Here is an 18,981-nt window from a genome sequence, read left to right as displayed (position 1 = left end):
AAGGCAGTTCATACACTCAGGAATTAGCAGTCTAGAAGAGGGAGCCCCAAACCACTAACACTGGTGCAGTGTAGGATAAACTAAGAGCTGTGATAAAGTTCCAAAGAACTTTGTAGGATCTTGGCTAATGTATTCAGAAGATGGTGACATTCAAGCCCAGCCTTGAGTAGGGACTCAAGTTTGATAGGAACTCAGTTTGATAGAGGATGGCAAGAAAGATATTGTAGGGCGAGGGATACAGTGTAAGCAAAGGTAAAAGAGGTGAGAAGTCAGTAGTCTCACGCAGCTGATATGTAGAGTATCTAAATGGGTATTTCCAGAGATAATTGTAGAGTCTTGAATGCTGTATTGAACGGTTTGTTGTTGAGGGCATCAGGAGTATTTCTGTTTAAACAGAAATACTAGTGGATAGAACGCTGGCTGTACTGGCTATTCCTGTAAATAAGCAATTCTCTTGGTTTTCAAAATAAAATAAAAAAGAGTTGTGGTAGCACGTTGCTTTGTGATTTAAGCAGATTCACGTGAATGTGCACTCACACATTATTGGTCTTCCTAAGACATTGTCAGTGCAGTTATGATTGTGATTAAATGTCAATTTTTGTCATTCTTGAGCATAACTAACCTAAAATTATAATTGGAATAGTTCCTCTTGTCACTTGGAACTTTTATCACATTTGGTGTATTAACTGTATATAGGCAGGAGAATGACCGGGTTAGGTGAAGAAGTAACTGGCATCTTCTACTTGTGGTAGTTCCTTTTGTCAGCCAGCTGTTTGCCCTTGGACAGGTCCTTGCCCTTCAAGCTCCTCATCTGCAAAATAAATACCGGTTTTACTTACCTGATAGGTTGATTCTCTCCTTACCAGATAAATTGTATTACGTAATCTACATGAAACAGCTTTGCAGATTGTCTGTCACTCCAAATGTAAGGCACCATTTCTCCCCTGCCAGCCCAGTCATTTGTTTAAGGTGCAGGTGTTCACTCTGCGGATAAGAGCCCTGCTGTGGTCTGGTTAGAGTTGGTGAAGCATTGAGAATCCTGCCCATTCATGATTTTCTAAATTAAAAGATACTAAGATACCATCACATGGTTTGAAAGAAAAAAAAAATGGCCTCAAGAAATAATAAAAGCCCTTAGATTGTGTTGATCTTAAATATACTTCTTATAGGTATTATGTCAGAGAATGTTACTAAACCATTTTTTAATGTGGAATACACATTCAGTACAATGTACTCAAAGGTGTTTCACTAAGAATTAGTATGCCATTTATGAAACCTACATGTATAAGAATCTGTTCTAGGGGCGCCTGGGTGGCTTGGTCGGTTAAGCATCTGACTTCGGCTCAGGTCATGATCTCACGGTCTGTGAGTTCAAGCCCCGCGTCGGGCTCTGTGCTGACAGCTCAGAGCCTGGAGCCTGTTTCAGATTCTGTGTCTCCCTCTCTCTCTGCTCCTCCCCTGTTCATGCTCTGTCTCTCTCTGTCTCAAAAATAAATAAACGTTAAAAAAAAAAAAAAAAAAGAATCTGTTCTGATTATTTTCTCACGATAATTTAATAAAATTAACCAGCTGAAAGTTACACAAAAATGTATTTCTCAGAGCTCAGAGAGAAGTAAAAATTCCTTATATCCTTTCAGGGCAATAAACTTTTAGTCTTTGTTTCTTTTCTAGTACTTCTCTAATTAGCAGAATATTTGAAATATGTATCTTTAAGGACTTTTTTTTTTTTTTTTACTGCTCTATCTGGTTTTTGCTGAAACTGACATGGCAGAGGTTTCAGATTACATATGTATATATAAAAGATGTAGACATAAAGTTTAATGTTTTATCTAGCAAAGGTGTACAAAGCAAAATCGACCTGTAGCTTCATTTTACAATCTAATGGTGATTGTTGCCCTTGGTTATACTTTTGGCTACATTTTGTATATTTGAATACCTCTCAGGACAAAGAAAGATGGGAGTAGTAATGGAATAAAATAGACTATTGCCATTAATCATTAATTCTTTTATGTCAAGACAATTTGTGGAATTCTGTGGGAAGTAAATTATGATAAACGTCATTCATCCAAATTACACTTCCCACAATTGATACCTAAAAGTACATTCAGAAGAACAATAAATGCACATTCCCCAGTTATTTGACATATGTCTTGAAAAACTACCCACTAACGCAAAGCTGCATTTTGGAAGCTAGCATTAAGAGTAGCAAAATGAAAATACAACTAGCTTAGAAAATTCACTGACTCTGAAAAATATTCCATCAAGGGAAATGAGCTGTTAATATCTGTAAGTAGTTTAAACTTAGGTTTGTGCACAAGTGTCAGTTTGTGAAGCCGTATTCAACCAGACTGGACATGATAATAAAATAAACATGAATCCTTTAATTCATCTTGTCTCTAGAAATTTATTAGATTTGGTTATACCCCTGCATGATTTTTTTCATGAGAGCAGTGAAATAGCATATACATTATTCTTGATAGAGCTTAAAAATACAAATGGATCAGTATGTAGTATTCTATTTAAAATCCTTACTGATGGCAGTTATTCTGACACTTCTTACTAAATGAATTAAATTCTTTATTTGTTGGTGTAAGGCATAGGTAAAATTAGTGACAGCGTATTATTGACAGATGTTTGAAAGGGCCTTAGACTTTCATTGGCTTATTCAGAGTTTTCCCTTAGACTAGGGTTTCCCAGCCTCTGCAGTATTGACATTTTGGAACAGGTAGTTCTTTGTTGTGGAAGCTGTCCTGTGCTCTGTGGGATGTTTAGCAGCATCCTTGGCCTTTACCCACTAGATGCCAGTAGCCCGTCCTCTTGTGCTGTGATAACCAAAAATTTGAGGGACAAGAGGGTCAAAATCCACCTCCCCCCACCCCAGTTAAGAATCACTTAGACATAATATATGCAAAACTTTTATGTATCCCAGAGTTCATTTATAGACCTGTTTAAATTTATCTCTAAAGAAGTATATGTAAGCCAATTTTTATTACTATTTCTTTCTCTCTTGTAGAAAGAGATAAAATCATTAGAGCTAAGTACTTCTGGTACACAGTTATGGTGTATTAATAAACTTTCTCTTCATTTTCTTTTTTTTATGTTTACTTTTTGAGAGAGAAAGGGAAAGAGAGACAGAGCACGAGTGGGGGAGGGGCTGGGAGAGAGGGAGACCGAATCCAAAGCAGGCTGCAGGTTCTGAACTGTCAGCACAGAGCCTGATGCGGAGCTCAAACCCATGAACCATCAGATCCCGACCTGAGCCAAAGTTGGAGGCTTAACTAGCTGAGCCCCCCGGAAGCCCCTCATTATTTTTTTAAAGTTGGCATTTTCTAATTTTATCTTGAGAAAAACAAACGTATCCACTTACTTAAGAAATGCAGTTGATTTCATTTAGGAGGAACACTCAGAAACCTGATTTGAGAATTTTTTTGTTGTGGTAAAATACACAGAACATAAATTTTAACTATTTTTAAGTGTGTAAATCTGTGGCATTAAGTATACTCCTATTGTTCTACAGTCATTACTACCATCCATTTCCAGAACTTTTTATCTTCTCCAGCTGAGACTCTGTGCTCATGGAACACTAGCTCCCCATCCCCACCTCCCCCTCCATTCCTGGCGACCACCATTCTACTTTCTGTCTCTATAATTTGACTACTCTTGGCACCTTTTCTAAGTGGAATCATACAACATTATCTTTTTGTGAGTGGCTTATTTCTCTAATATAGTGTCTTCAAGGTTTGTCTGTGTTGTAGCAAGTATCAGAATTTCATTCCTTTTTAAGGATGACTAGTATTCCGTTATATGTATATTCCATATTTGTGTATCTGTTCATTTGTGGATACTTGGGTTGCTTCCACCTTTTCGCTTTTGTGAATAACACTGCTTTTAACATGAGTTCATGGTTCTTCTGGGTATATATTCAAAAGTGGACTTACTGGATGAAATAGTAATTCTGTTTTTAATTTTCTGAGGAAAATTTCCTGTTTTCCATGGCAGCTGCACTACTTTATAGCCCCTTCAGCAGTGCACAAGGGTTCCATTTTCTTCACATCCTGGCCAACTTGTTATTTTCTGTTTCTTTGGTAGCAGCAGTCCTGATGGGTGTGAGATGGTCTCTTACGGTTTCAATTTGCATTTCTTTAAGGATTAATGATGTTGAGTATCTTTTCCTTTGCTTATTGGCTGTTTGTGTATCTTCTTTCTAGAAATGTTCATTCAAGTCCTTTGTCCATTTTTTAAACCAGATTGTTTTTGTTGTTGTTGAATTGTAGGAGTTCTTTATATAGTTTGGATATTAACCCTTTATCATATATATGATTTACAAACATGTTCTCCCATTCTATGGGTTGACTTTCACTCTGTTCATAGAGTCCTTTGATACACAAAAGTTTTTAATTTTGATGAAGTTCAGTTTATTTTTACTTTTGTTGTCTATCCTTTTGGTGTTCTAACAAGTAAGTCATTGCCAAATCCAATGTCTTGAAGCATCCCTCTCTTCTAAGAATTTTATAGTTTTAGGACTTAACATTTAGATCTTTGACCCATTTTGAGTAATTTTCGTATATGATGCAAGGGTCCATTTTCATTTTTATTTGCATGTGGATATCCAGTTTTCCCAGCACCATTTGTCGAAAGGATTGCCCTTTCCCTATTGAATGGTTTTGACACTCTTATCAAAAATTACTTGACCTTATATGCAGGGGTTTATTTCTTAATTCTTCTATTCTGATGGTCTCTCTATCTCTGTGGCAGTACCACACTATTTTGATTATAGTAGCTTCGTGGTAAGTTTTGAAATCAGGAAATGTATTTTATAAAATGTAGGTTTTATTATTATTCAGATATGGTGAGGCCAACAGATAAGGGGGTGGTTGCCATGGAAAGGTTGTTTGTTACTCAAAGTTCCCAAGAAGAGGATGCCTGCCATGCACATGGGACCTATGAGGAAGCACCAGAGTTAGGAGGCAGAGAGCGGGGAAAATAGGTTATTGTAGTTGCAGCAGGAAGGAACATGTGAGGCAGGATTAGCAGGTTTAGGATTGGCTAATTTGAATGATTTCAGCAGACTCTGGGGCATAGGGCTCTCCCTGGCTGTCTGGCCTTGTGTGATTAGGGCAGGTGGATAGTGGCCCAGAGGGTGAGAGCCCAGTAGAGGTGGTTGGGGTATAGGCTCTGGGCTGGTTAGCTTGCATATAAAAGGTATGCTGTGGGGGGGTTGTTTACTATCTCTAGGAATAGGCTGGCCCTGGGAGGGACAGTCTCTCCAGGGCGAAAAGGGTCCCAGATGTCAAAGCCTCCTGGACACATGGTTAATAGAGTGTGAAACCAACTTCATTCTTTTTTCAGGATTGATTTGGCTATCTGGTGTCACTTGAGATTTCATACAAATTTTAGGATGAAGTCTTCTATTTCTGCAAAAAACATCATTGGGATTTTAATAAGGATGCCATTGACCCTGCAAATCACTTTGGATAGTGCTGACATCTTAACTATATTAAGTCTTCCAGTCCATGAACATGAGATGACTTTCCAATGACTGTGTCTTTAATTTCTTTAAATTTCCTGAAATTCTTTAATTTCAGGAATGTTTTATAGTTATCAGTGTATATCTTTTTTCCTCCTTGGTTAAATTCATTCTCAAATACTTTATTCTTTTCAATACTGTTGTAAATGGAATTTTCTTAATACCTTTTTTGGATTGTTCATTGTTAGAGTATAGAAATGCACTGATTTTTGAGTATTGATTTTGTATCCTGCAAAATTTGCTGACTTTGTTTATTCTAGTAAGTTCTTTGTTGCAATCTTCTGGTTTTCTACATATAATATCATGTTGTCTGTAAGAACAGGTAATTTTACTTCTTTCTTTCCGATATGGATGCTTGCTCGCTCTCTCTCTCTCTCTCTGTCTCTCTCTCTCTCTCTCTCCCTCTCTCTCCAAATTGCCCTGGCCAGGACTTCTAATACTATGTTGAGTAGAAGTGGTAAAAGCAGAATCACTGTCTCCTTCCTGATGCTGGAGGGAAAGCTTTCAGTTCTTCACCACTGGATATGAGGTTTACTGTGAGTTTTTCACCTATGGCCTTTATTATGTTGAGATAGTTTCCTTCTGTTACTAGTTTGTGCAGTGTTTTTATCATGTAAGGGTCTTGAACTTTGTCAAATGTGTTTTCTGCAGAGATTGACATGATTTTGTGTTTTTCCCCCTTCATTGTGTTGATGTAGTATATTTCATTTATTGATATGCATGTATTGAACCACCCTTATGGTCCAAAAACACTTGTTTATGGTGTATGATCCTTTTAATATGCTGTTGAATTCAGCTTACTAGTATTCATCAGGAATATTGATCTGTAGTTCTTTTTTCTTATAGTGTCTTTGTCTAGCTTTGGTCTCAAGACATTGATGGCCTCATAGAATGAGTTGGGAAGTCTTCCCTCCTCTTCAGTTATTTGAAGAGTTGGAGAAGGATTAATGTTCATTCTTCTTTAAATGTTTGGTAGTATCACCAGTGAACTCGTCTGGTCTGGGGTGACTTGATTTTTAATGCCACATGCTTTTTCATATGACCTCTTGCTAGAAAAAGAAAAACTAGTGCAAAGTTAGTTCTACCTTTGTTTTGAAAATTAGCAGGAGTCCCACATATAAGTCCCCAAGTGGGTGGTACACAGTGTGTGCCTATGGATTTTTTTTTCTGCCTATTCAGGCATATTCAGTCAGGTTTTTTAAAGCTCTTAATTACTTTTGAAACTGGAATGTAAAATACTTATTAGTTTCTGTCATTTTTAAAACATTGCTGATCCTGAGAGACTAATAATTTAAATATTTCATTTAAATAGCATTATATAGCAAAAAGAGTAGAAAACTGGATTTTTAACCTTACTCTACCCTGTTCTCACTGTGTGACCTTGGAAATTGGTCTATAGGAGCAGTGTATGCACAATATTTTATACCTAGAATAGACCTGGTTTTAACATCCCCCCAACAAAATTATTTTTAATTAATAAACCTGATGTTAAAGAATAATAACAAGAAAAAAAAATGCAGGTGGTGTTCTTTTTAACTTTATGTATGTAGTCACACCGGTAAAAAAAAAATTAAAAATTTAAGAAATATTACACCACCAAAGGAAAAAAAGAAGAGATTAATAAATTTAAGTACATCAATTATTTTTTTTTTTAAAAAAGGAAGCACCTATTATCCAAATTAATGTTACGGTAATGAGTAATAATATTTTAGTTTGCTTTTGATTCTTATGCAAATTTATTAATAACTTCATCTAATTTGATCTTTGACTATTTAAATAGTATTGACGGATTTATCAATCAGGTTTGAGTCATAGTTGATTAAAAATGCTTTTTTTATAATTTTGAAAAATTTCTCACATGAAGCAATAGATACATAGTTCAGAAAAGTTTTAAGCATAAAGTCTGGAAGAGCTTTATAAAAATCACATATCATGATCAATTCCACAAATTGCAATACTGTCTTTGTTTCTTTGGCAACTATTCTAGTGGCTCCCAATGTCCCCACAGTATAAAAAAGTTTAAGTACAAATAAAAACATATGCAAGTTTAAGTACCAAGAAAAGATAATGTAGAATAATGGATTGGAACTAATTCAGGTTTCATCTGCAGTTGCTCTACTCTCATTATTTAAGTGCAGTAATATTTCATTACTCCCAGGGAGTTGGAGGGGCTGAGCATCTAAAGAAAGCTTAAATGATTCTGAATTGTTAGGAATTTGCTTTTTAAATAAACCTGTATAGCCGACTTCACCTTTGTCTGGGACGGGCTATGTAACTAGAAGTCCTCTAAATTAACTTCAGTGTAAAACACAAAACTTATTAAAGGATAAACAATAGAAATGTGTTAATTTGAAACATATTATTAAAATTCGACAGTAACCTCAGTAATTATTTAGAGCTTTAGACCAAAGAGAGATTTTTGGTTTAGGAGTATTTTATCACCAGCATTTTTCAGTATTGTCAGTGCCTGCTGATGATAAAACACAGTCTTTCATTTGTTTGTGTCATTGATTTAAATTCTCTACAGACAATACACTCTCTTATTGCTTGCACCCAGGGCAGAGCTCTCCCACCCTCCTGCTGTTGCTGTGCCTTTCGTACATATTGTGTCATTACTGAAAAGAAAAGGCTGCAGACCATCCTATGTAATAGGACTTCATTTTGTTGTTCTTAAAGAAATACGTTTGTATAAACATCAGGAAAAAATCTTCAGTACTCATTGAACTACTAATAATGCCAGGAGAAAGGATCCTAGAGAAAGGATTTGGTATGTATGTAGGGGAACTATCACTTCCTATTAGACTTGTATGAATCTGTTTGAATGTAACGATAGTTTGATGGGATTGTTTTTCAGATGTGTTTTAATTAGAGGAATACTTATTTCAGACTAAGTCTTCTGTAGAATCCCATTAATTGAACATAAAAGCAGAATGGCTATTTTTGAAAGTGATGGGCACAGGTGATGGTAGTGTACAGTGAGTTCAGTATTTATAAAAGATTTTTCCTTATTTCTGAGAGTTCTTTGTATTATAAACAGATTCATTGGCACGTCAAGCTAAATCTGTGGATTTTCTAAGTGTATGAACTGGGGCGCATGCTGGCATTAGAATGGCTTTGGTGGCACCGAGGACGTATTGTGGCAGTCTGTCGGGAGGCATATCTGCTGCTTCTGATGAAGCAGCTGCTCAGCTCCTTGTTATTTTGTCCAGTAAAGTCACAGCTGGCCAGGTCGCATGTCCTCACATTTGGAGTAGATACACCCTAGGATAACCTTCACGCCTATTGACTTAGAACACTGTTTACCTTTTGCTTGAGTGATAAGTAAGAGACAGCTAATTGGGGCATTTTCTGCTATTGTATACGGTAAAACCTTATGTGTCTAGGAGTTTTAGCCAAGTTTACCACAAGGCTGAGGTTTTATCTTCTTTAAGCACACCACTTTTATAACTTTATCTTGGATGGAAATCTTTAAAAACGTCTTTCATAGTTGTTTAAGCAGCTGATGTGTTTTGCAGATGGATTCTGAGTCCCATGGTCTTTGGGACCTGTACGGCTCTAAGAGTAGGTGGCAGCCTGGGGAGGGCAGGAGGCTCCATGATGTCCCCAAACCCCCAGGACCTCCTCTGCCTGCACGTGCTCCACACTATGTACACATGCTGCTTCACAAAGAAAATAATAAGTTTAAGAATCAAAAAAATTTATATATGTGTGTATATATATATATATATAATTTCATACTTTCCTGGTTTTTGCAAAAAATTTACTGAATATTATAGACTAACTTTCTTTACGAATTAGGAATTACTGAGAATATACAGTTTTACATTATGGTGAATATGGAGATGTCCTCAGGGAATTAAGAGAAAGAGAGAATGTTCTTTTTTTTTTTAATCTATTTTTTTTTTTTAGAGCGAGAGAATGTGAGCAGGGGAGAGGGCACAGGGACAGTGGTAGAAGGAGAGAGAGAGAGAGAACCTTTTGACTTACTTATTTGTTTGCTTGTTTATTTTGCAAGAGAGAGAGACAGAAGGCACAGGCAGGGGAGGGGCAGAGAGAAGGAGAGACAGTCCCAAGCAGGCTCTGCACCATCAGCACAGAGCCTGATGCTGGGCCCAAACTCACAAACTGTGAGATCATGACCTGAGCCGAGATCAAGAGTCAGACACTTAACCGACTATGCCACCCAGGTGCCCCAGGAGAGAGAATATTTAAGCTGGCTCCCCACTCAGCACGGAGCCCAACACAGGTCTCAGTGCCACAACTCTGGGATCATGACCTGAACCGAAATCAAGAGTTGGATACTCAACCGACTGAGCCACCTAAGCACCCCAAGAGAGTGGTTTTCTGTACCAAATGCCCTCAAAGACTGTGTTTTAAGTTTTTGTTATCTGTGTTCTCCTGCCCTGTATGTAAGGCTGATGCCTATCATTTCTTCCGGTCTCATTTATCAGCATTTTTTTTCTAACTTGTGACATTTAATATGGTATACTTTTGGAAACCCGGTTAACTAACGGTTGGAATTATGTGTAAAGTGGGGCGCCTGAGTGGCTCAGTTGGTTGGGTGTCCGACTTCAGCTCAGGTCATGATCTTGCAGTCTGTGGGTTCAAGCCCCGCATCAGGCTATGTGCTGACAGCTCGGAGCCTGGAGCTTGCTTCGGATTCTGTGTCTCCCTGTCTCTCTACCCCTCCCATACTCACGCTCTGTCTGTCTGTCTCTCTCTCTCTCTCTCTCAAAAATAAATGAACATAAAAAAAAAAGAATTATGTGTAAAGTAAGGTAAGTAGATTCAAAATCAGAAGAGCTTTTCAGGAACACCACAATGCTTGTAATTGGACCTCTTGATATCTTTTTTTTCTTTTGATGGATTAAGTCTTACCATATAGTTCTCAACTAAATTTCAGGAAGATGTTATTTCCAGGTAGCCAAATTTAATTTATGTATATAAAGAGTATGGGATTGTCAGTATATGAATGTATAAACTGCCTTCCATTTTTTGTTTTTGTTTTTGTTTTTACTGATTGCTATGAAGAATGCAAGTTTGCATAGCACTTAACTGTTATTAAAAGTGAGAGGCTATGAAATAGAATGACTTTAAGAACTTCTTGATAAGAAAGCAAGACTAGATTTTCAACTGGATTAGAAACTGGTCAGCATTCAACTTCTTTTCAACCTGGACTGTGAGGCCAAGACATGATCTGTCTTCTATGAAAAAGCTAGTTGGATGGATATATGTATATATATATAATATCATAATATCCTGAAACTATAAAATAGACATACCAGTATTTAGCAACATCTTAAAGTCTTTTCTTAGAATCAGATGGTAAATAGTGGAATCATCAAGGAAGATTGAATTGAGTACAGGAATGGGAAGAGGAAAGTCACTTTTATTTGAGTGCCTGTATTCATATTATTACAAGAATCTGTTCCTGAAATTAAATTATTAAAATTAAAGGGAAAAATGGGGAAGATAAAAAGTGGTTTGATCTGGCTTCTAGATGTTTTGCTTATAATTCATATAATAGTAATATCAGTTTTCATTAAGCTCCACAGGCACTGAGCTAGGACCTTAACATGTATTACTTCTGGTCTTCATAAATATTATTTATGACTGTAAAGTATTAGTCTCCTCATTTTAAAGTTAAAGAAACTTTAACTTGCTCAGCCTCATGCAACTAGTAGCAAGTGAACCAGAATTTGAAGTGTGCTTCCCAAATCTTCATTTTTCTGTGGAGTTGTACTAGAAAAAGTGCTCTCTGGTGGGAAGTGGAGTCCGGCCTGTTGCCTTGTGGTCCAAATCACAGGGTTGGCTGGGCCAGTTATGGTACGTATCCTAAAAGAATAAGAAGAAAAGAAAAGGCGGTTAAACAGCATCTGAGCGTGCATGTTTCGTTAGTGTTTTCTGTATTTATTAAAAAGTAAGTTACAGCTAAAGCAGGATTCCATTTTTGAGGGAGCTCGTTTGCATTTTCTTCTCTCTCAGAATATAATATGTTTGCCAAAGTTCCATGAAAAGAGTTTAATGAATTCTTCATATTTTATTCATCTTTTGGAGAATTGTAGTCCATGAGGTTGAAAAGTTAAAAGGTAAAGTGGATTTTGGTTAACCTGTTTCCCAAATTTATAGCGTCAACAACCCCTCCCTAGCCCTCTCACCCACCACCGTAGTGCCTGTGCAGGTCCCAGGGTCTGGGACACATACTAAAAGGGAACATTTGACTTTAACTCAAACCTCAGCCTCTAATCCAGCCTCTTTTTGCTTGAAAAGGCTCGGTGCAGAGGAACTTCAGATCACATTGGCAGAAAAAGCTCTTCTAATAGTTGTTTCTGTCTTGCGAAAGAGACTTAGCTACCTGTGTAAACCTTCCTCTGGAAAGATCCGATTTGCTCTTTGTGATAGAAAAGGCATGGGTTGGGTATCACAAAGACCTAAGTTTGAGTCCAACTTCATAGCTGAGTGACCGTGAAGAAATGAAATGTGGTGTCCTTTAAACCTTAATTTCTTCATCTGTAAAGTGAAAGTAATATAATTTTATGAAAGCAGTTTTTAGAAGCAGGTAAGATAGGCAACACAGCTAGCAAAAATATGCGCTTCATAAATACTCAAAGAATGATGGATCGTCCAGCTTTTCATCCTGTTTATCATCAGGACTCAGAGGGGAGAGAAACCAGAGCAGCAAGGACACATGGCAGCATGAAAACACAGCTTCCTTTTTTTCCTGTTACCTATCTTTCTGGTGTGGCCAGGCACCTGGGCACCAATGTCTGCTTATACCAGGTATCCTGTTTTCATTAGAGTGCTGGAAATCAGTGCTGACTTGAGGCGCTTTGTAACTTGTTATGGTCTGCATCTGTCACACTTTTTGTTTGCTTCATAGGACTTAGTCTGTGTCAAAGCTTAACTTCTGAAGACATGTATGTAGAGCATTTAAGTCAGGGATAAAGGATAAAGTTATTTTGCAGACTCTCTTTTCCTCTTCAGCTCTTTGTTGTGCATCTTCAAAGATAATAATTTTAATTGTACTAAATGTATGCCTTTTTGACTTACACGTGGTTTTGTCTTTATTGTCGTGGTACTCAAAAGGAAATTTTTTCGTCTTCGTCTAGAAATACTAAGAAAATCTCAAGAAGAACTTAATATATCTGACGCAGACGCGTTAGGTGTTTACTTACTTTAAGGGATGGAATTGAAGACATGTCTTCCATTCTTTTCCAGTGATTCACAATCTACTTTTTTCATGCATCTAAATATGGAAGACCTGCACTTTAATTTAATATAATAATGCTTCTTATTGGCATATATTCTTTAAACTTGATGTAAAATTTATAGGTAGTTAAATGGACCTTGAGGAGAAATAGATGCATAAACTTTTACTTGGATTGTGTTTGATTTTGTCATTTAAAGATACCAGATATTTTTGAGATTTCAGAAATATGGTTACCCATGTTCAGTCATGGTAAGAGAATCCTTAGATGTTTCTATACGTCGTGTTCCTATTGGACATTAAAACTGTAATGCAATTTTAGCATGTGTCTTTCAAACTTATTGCTGTAGTAACCAAATATTAAGAGGTAAAGTTATGTTTGTCTCTTCTGCATAGCAGAATAATTGTCTGGAAAATGTCATGTGACTTTTAAATTTCTTTTCTCAGATTCTTAATGACCATTTAATAGCTAGTGAAAAACAGCATATAATCCAGTGGGAAGATTTCATGAAAGAACAACACAGCAAACAGGCTGAAGTGGATGAAGAACACAGAAAAGCCATGGAGAGACTTAAAGAACAGTATGCCGAGATGGAGAAGGACCTAGCAAAATTTTCAACCTTTTAAGAACTTGAACCACAAGAGTGACAAAGTAATAAGAAAACATTGACTTCCCCCAAAAAACTGTTCCCACCAAACCATTTAGCCTCTGCTTCAAACTTAGCAATATATTCAGTGGCACTCTTACATCAGAAGAAAGAAAGGTCTTACTGGAGTCTTAAGTGTTTAATAGAAGAGAGCTACATCTTTCCAGTTTTAAGTGCCTACATATGATTATTTGAATGGGGAGGAGCAGCAGGAAAAATGGTACAAATTTGTTTTTTGTTAATCAGAATTGGGTGTTCTTTCCATTGATCATCTCAGAGAGCTGTTAAGTACAGGCTTCTTAGAAAAATAATTTAATTCATTCTCACACAGAGTGAACAGTAGTTATTTGACTTAGAAGCAGATACAGTAGCTGCCTGTCATAACATCCTTGGCTATTGGAAGAGTGTTATACAGTATTATTCCATGAGTAATGTAGACAAAACAACTGTCTTTGGAGCAGAGATCATATTTAAGAGAGGGGACAGTCAAAACCTTGTCTCTACTGAGGCAAAGATGGCCACGTTGGCCTTTGAACTGCCTGCTGGGAAAGGTTACAGATTTTGCAGTTCAGCATAATGCCGTGTGTTTCACTGAGTGACAAAACACACTTGTTAAATTTTGTGGCCTTCCGGCACTTAATATTTTCAACTTTTAAAACATACTTAGAAGGAAAAGCTTACCAAAAATATATTTGACTTTTAGCCTTTCCAAGAACCATAATCTTGTCCGTAGTATTCACCTCATTTACCTCGTTTTTGTGTCTGTTTTGCTGTGGGTAAGCTTCGTAAGATAAATAATGTCCATACATGTTTCAACTGTTTAATGAGTAATCAGCAGAATCTGCCAAGGAGTCCCTCTGGAACCATATAAAGATTCTGGCTCTGAATAAACCAGAAGTGTTTGCCCACATAGCAAATGATCCATGTTAAATGTAAATCCTTTTTTAGTGTTCAACGTCTGTTCTCATAAGCAGGTGTATTATGATGAAACATGTACCAATTCTGTCATCACTGTGATCTTTAAAAAAAAAAAATCTGCTTTTAACAGTCTAATTGAGGAATTAAATTGATTTTTTTATTTGCCATAAACCAAGCAAAATTAAATGCAATAATTTCTTGAGATTTATGGCAAATGAATTTGAGGTATGGGTAAATCTTTCAAATATTTTTTTAGTGCTCTTCAGTAAAGAAAGGGGCAGGAAAGAAAATACCCAACTCTCTTGTGTTATCTCAGTCTTGCTACTGCAGAAAAGTGACAATGCTTGCTTGTGTAAATTTATGGCCCCCTGTCAAAGCTTCATTCTTGGCTCCATGTTGAAAATGTGATTAAAGTTAATAGAGGAGATGAAATAAGTATTTGAGACTTCTTTCAATAACACTGAACTTCTGCCAACTTTCTCTGTCCGCTACTGTAGGCTTGACAGGTTCATCAATCATTCTCTGGTACCTGGACTAAAAAAGAGCACTTGCTGACACAAAGGCATGTTGGAATTTTCTTAATTCTCTTTGAGTGGATGGAAAAAAATAAAACCGTACTTCCAAAAATAGCCCACACATGAAAAGGGAGGGGAACCTTAAATGAAAATTCCCTTTGTACTGTAGGCAGTTTTTGGAATGCTGTTAATTGCCTGTGCACCGTTTGAACAGATGCTATAACCAAGAAATCAGGACTGTGTGTGTGAGAGCAAACGTACTCTTAACTGGTTCCTCCATCCACTCGTGCAGCAGAGGTTTCTGATGGTGTTTGTTCATCTCATATGAATAATAAATACCATTATAAGTTCGTATATTTTACATAAGGATCTAAAGGACTTCTTAAACCAAAATGAATTGGTGGGCATCTTGAACTTTAAACGTTAAGATAGTACATTCTTTCTTTATAACTTTGTGAGCTGTTCAACATAGTGTGTGAAAGAGACAGTTGGTTTGCCTTCCCCTTAATATTTTCCCTCACATCTCAGTTTCCAAAGCACTTTTGATAGATATTTTATTTACATAAAAAGTTAACTTTAATTTTCAACATTTCTACTGTTTATGTGGTTGAGCAGAGGTAATATAGGTTCTGTGTAGCTCACAGGATTATTTTATAATGATCAAATGAAATAATGTTCTGTCCTTTTAAAGTGCTATAGCAACATTTGTTTTTAAGGCCTAAGTATTTTCTGTTTTTCATTATGATTTCTTTTTTTGACTTACATATTTGCGGGTGGTTTTTCATTTCATAACCCGTAGATTTTTAAATTGTTCTTATAATGAATTTATGCTGTAATTGGATTGTGGTTAGAGAATGGGGCCCTATCAGACTGGTACATTGAAATTTATTTGCTTTATGACCTAAAATATTGTTAGTTTTTGTAAGTGTTTCATTAGTGTTTCAACATACACTGTTTTCCAGTTATTGGGTATCCATTAAACTTACAGTGTTGTTCAAATTATCTGTTTCACTGTTGTTTTCCTTCTCAGTGATCCCTCAGATTCTGAGATATGTTGAAATTTCCTACTCTAATGGATATTCTAATTCTTCCTGTCATTCTGTCAATTTTCATTTTCTGTATTTTGAAACTTTCTTATTAGGTACATATAAGTTTAGCATTTTCTTTCTTCAAAGCTTAGAATAAATCTTACATTTATAGTGTAGCTTCTATTCCTAGTAATGTTTTTTATTTAGTTTTGTATTACTTTTAAATCTGTGTTTTTTAACAAAAATTCTAGGTGGATTTTTTTCTTTCTATCTGATTATCTTTTAAGTGGAGGGTTTAATCCATTTAAATTTGTTGAAACTAGTAACTTACTAGGATTCATTTATCTCATCTCTTGTGCTTGTCTGTTTGCTCACTGCCCACGTTTTGTTGGTTGGTTGTTTTGTTTTGTTGCCTTCTTTTAGATTGAGTTTCATTTTCTTTTTCTTTTTTTTCTTTTTAATGTTTATTCTTGAGAGACAGAGAGAGAGAGAGAGAGAGAGAGAGAGAGTGTGTGTGTGTGTGTGTGTGTGTGTGTGTGTGTCTGTCTGTCTGTGTGTCTGAGTGGGGGAGGGACAGAGAAAGAGGGAATCTGAAGCAAGCTCCAGGCCCCGAGCTGTCAGCACAGAGCCCATCGTGGGGCTCAAACTCACGAACCATGAGATCACGACCTGAGCCGAAGTCAGACGCTTAACTGACTGAGCCACCCAGGCGCCCCTTGCTTTCTTTTTCCATTCACACTCCCTCTACTAGTTTAAAAGGTAAAACTTGGGGCGCCTGGGTGGCACAATCAGTTAAGCGTCCAACTCTTGATCTTGGCTCAGGTCATGATCTCAGGGTCCATGAGTTTGAGCCCCACATTGGTCTCTGCTCTCATGGTGCAGAGCCTGCTTGGGACTCTGTCTCTCCTCTGTGCCTCTCCCCTACTTGTGCTTTCTCTCTCTCTCTCTCTCTCAAGATGAATAAACATAAAATGTTTTTTAAAAAAAGATAAAACTCAATTTTTAACTTTCAGTGCTTACCAAGAAGTTTAACCTGCATAGTTAACGAAATCCAAAGTTAGTGTCTTTCCTATCTTCCTAAACAAAGTTTTATTTCCTCAATCAATTAGTGTCTAGAATTTTAATTTTATCTGTTTCACTACAAAAATAGCTATTTTATTTTATACAGTCAGTATTTATTTAGATTTATCCACAAGCTTATCATTTTATTATCCTTGAAAGTTAGCTGGCTCTACAGTTCTAGGTTGATGATTATTTTCTCTTAGTATTTAATGATATTCTTTCATTATCTTCTTGCATCCATTGTTGCTTCTGAAATCACAGTTGTAGCTGATCACTACTCCTTTGAAGCTAACTGTCTTCTCTCTCAGGTTCTTTATAGTCTATCTTTGGTGTTTTACAGTTAAAGTCATCATAATACAATGTGTCTAGCTGTGGATTTTCTTTTTTATTTTAATTCCAGTATTTTTGATCTTTTCAAAATTCTTTTTATTATCCTATTCAAATTCATTGAGCTTTCTAAACCTGAAAATTAGTGATTTTTCACAATTCTGGAAAATTCTCAACTACTGTCTCTAAATATTGACATTGCTCATTCTCTCTGTTCTCTACTTTAGGAAATCAAATTACACTTATATTTTACCATCCCACTGTTCTTCAAATCCCTTTTATATCTGTTTCATATTTTGTCTCTTGTCTGCAGTGTGTTGAATTCTGGATATTTCTTTAAAAATCTATTTTCCAGTTCCCTAATTCTGCGTTCTTGCCATCTCTAACCAATTTATATCTGAGTTTTTTTTTAATTTTTAAAAATTTATTTATTTAGAGAGAGCAGGGGAGAGTGGCAGAGGGAGAGTGAAAGAGAGAATCTTAAGCAGGCTCCATGCTCAGCACGAAGCCCAAAGTGGGGCTCGATCTTGTGACCCTGGGATCATGATCTGAGCCAAAATCAAGAGTCAGACACTCAACCAACTGAGCCCCTAACCCATTGAGTTTTTAACTACAGTTGTTTTTTTCTTTACCAAAAGTGTTGTCTCTTTCTTTCTCAAACATTCCTGGTCATTTCAAATAGCTCCATTATTTCCTCTTTTTCTTTTCTTTTTTTATCTAATGTTTATTTATTTTGTGAGAAAGAGAATGAGCAGGTAAGGGGCAGAGAGAGAGAGAGAGAGAGAGAATCCCAAGCAGGCTCTGTGCTCTCAGTGCAGAATCCAACTCAGGGCTTGATCTTAGGAACCATGAGATCATGACCTGAACCAAAATCAAGAGTTGATTCAGACACTTAACTGACCGAGCCACCCAGTTGCCCCCTCCTTTTCTTTTCCTAAGACATAGTAAATGTTTATGTTCTGTATATGATAATTTCATGTTTTCTCCTTTTTTGTGACTCTAAATCTACCAATTTGTTTTATGTTGTTTGATCTGAAACAAGTATATTGGTGATTTGTTTTCTAATATGATCAGTAATTTGGGTTATGAGTTGGTATTCCTCTAAACTTTATTTTGGGGAGTTTTTATTTAAAATATGTTTCTATAGGGAGATAGTGTTTTCATTTTTCTTGCACCACCAGTTTGTATCTTGTGGCATGATGAACCCTGGATCCCTTCAGTTTTCCTCTGGGGTTTCCTGCCTCTCTCTCCCCTGTCCTTCACTGCATGCATGCACATGTGTACATACACTTAGAAGTAGTGTGAATTTCATTCTCAAACATAGGTGAGTGTTGGGCTGTGATAAGGCATTCTCAGAGGAGACTTTTTCCCCTTCATGGATCTCCTTGGAGTAAAGAAAGGCACATTTAGGTATTTTCTAGTTTACTCATTGAGAATGACACCTTTTGGGGGTTCACCAGTCCTACTGCTCATCCAGCTCAGTCCCTGTTGCAAACTGAATTTGTCCTGCCAAATTAATATGTTGAAGCCCTAACCCCCTGTGTGATTGTATTTGGAGATAGGGCCTTTACAGAGGTAATTAAGGTTAAATGAAGTCGTGAGGATGGGGCCCCAATCCCGTAACTAAGTCCTTATAAAAAGAGGAAGAGACAACAGAGCACTCTCTCTCCTCTTGCACACAGAGGAAAGTTCATAGGAGGACACAGCAAAAGGTGGCCATCTGTAAGCCTCACCAGAGGTAGAATTTTCT

At 36.7% G+C, this 18,981-nt stretch overlaps 1 protein-coding gene across 1 annotated transcript in view; it reads left to right on the top strand.

Moving 5' to 3' along the window:
- Positions 1-15,813, top strand: part of BLOC1S5 (biogenesis of lysosomal organelles complex 1 subunit 5) — a 45,742-nt gene extending 29,929 nt beyond the window's left edge. Inside the window, exon 5 of the mRNA XM_015068681.3 lies at positions 13,182-15,813. Within this exon, the coding sequence (XP_014924167.2) occupies positions 13,182-13,361 (180 nt within the window). The 3' untranslated portion in view covers positions 13,362-15,813. The remainder of the gene's footprint in view (positions 1-13,181) is intronic.
- The last annotated feature ends 3,168 nt before the right edge of the window (positions 15,814-18,981 follow it).

This window comes from Acinonyx jubatus, chromosome B2, assembly GCF_027475565.1.
Source record: "Acinonyx jubatus isolate Ajub_Pintada_27869175 chromosome B2, VMU_Ajub_asm_v1.0, whole genome shotgun sequence".
Taxonomy (NCBI): Eukaryota; Metazoa; Chordata; class Mammalia; order Carnivora; family Felidae; genus Acinonyx; species Acinonyx jubatus.
This window is presented reverse-complemented; position numbering and strand designations above follow the sequence as displayed.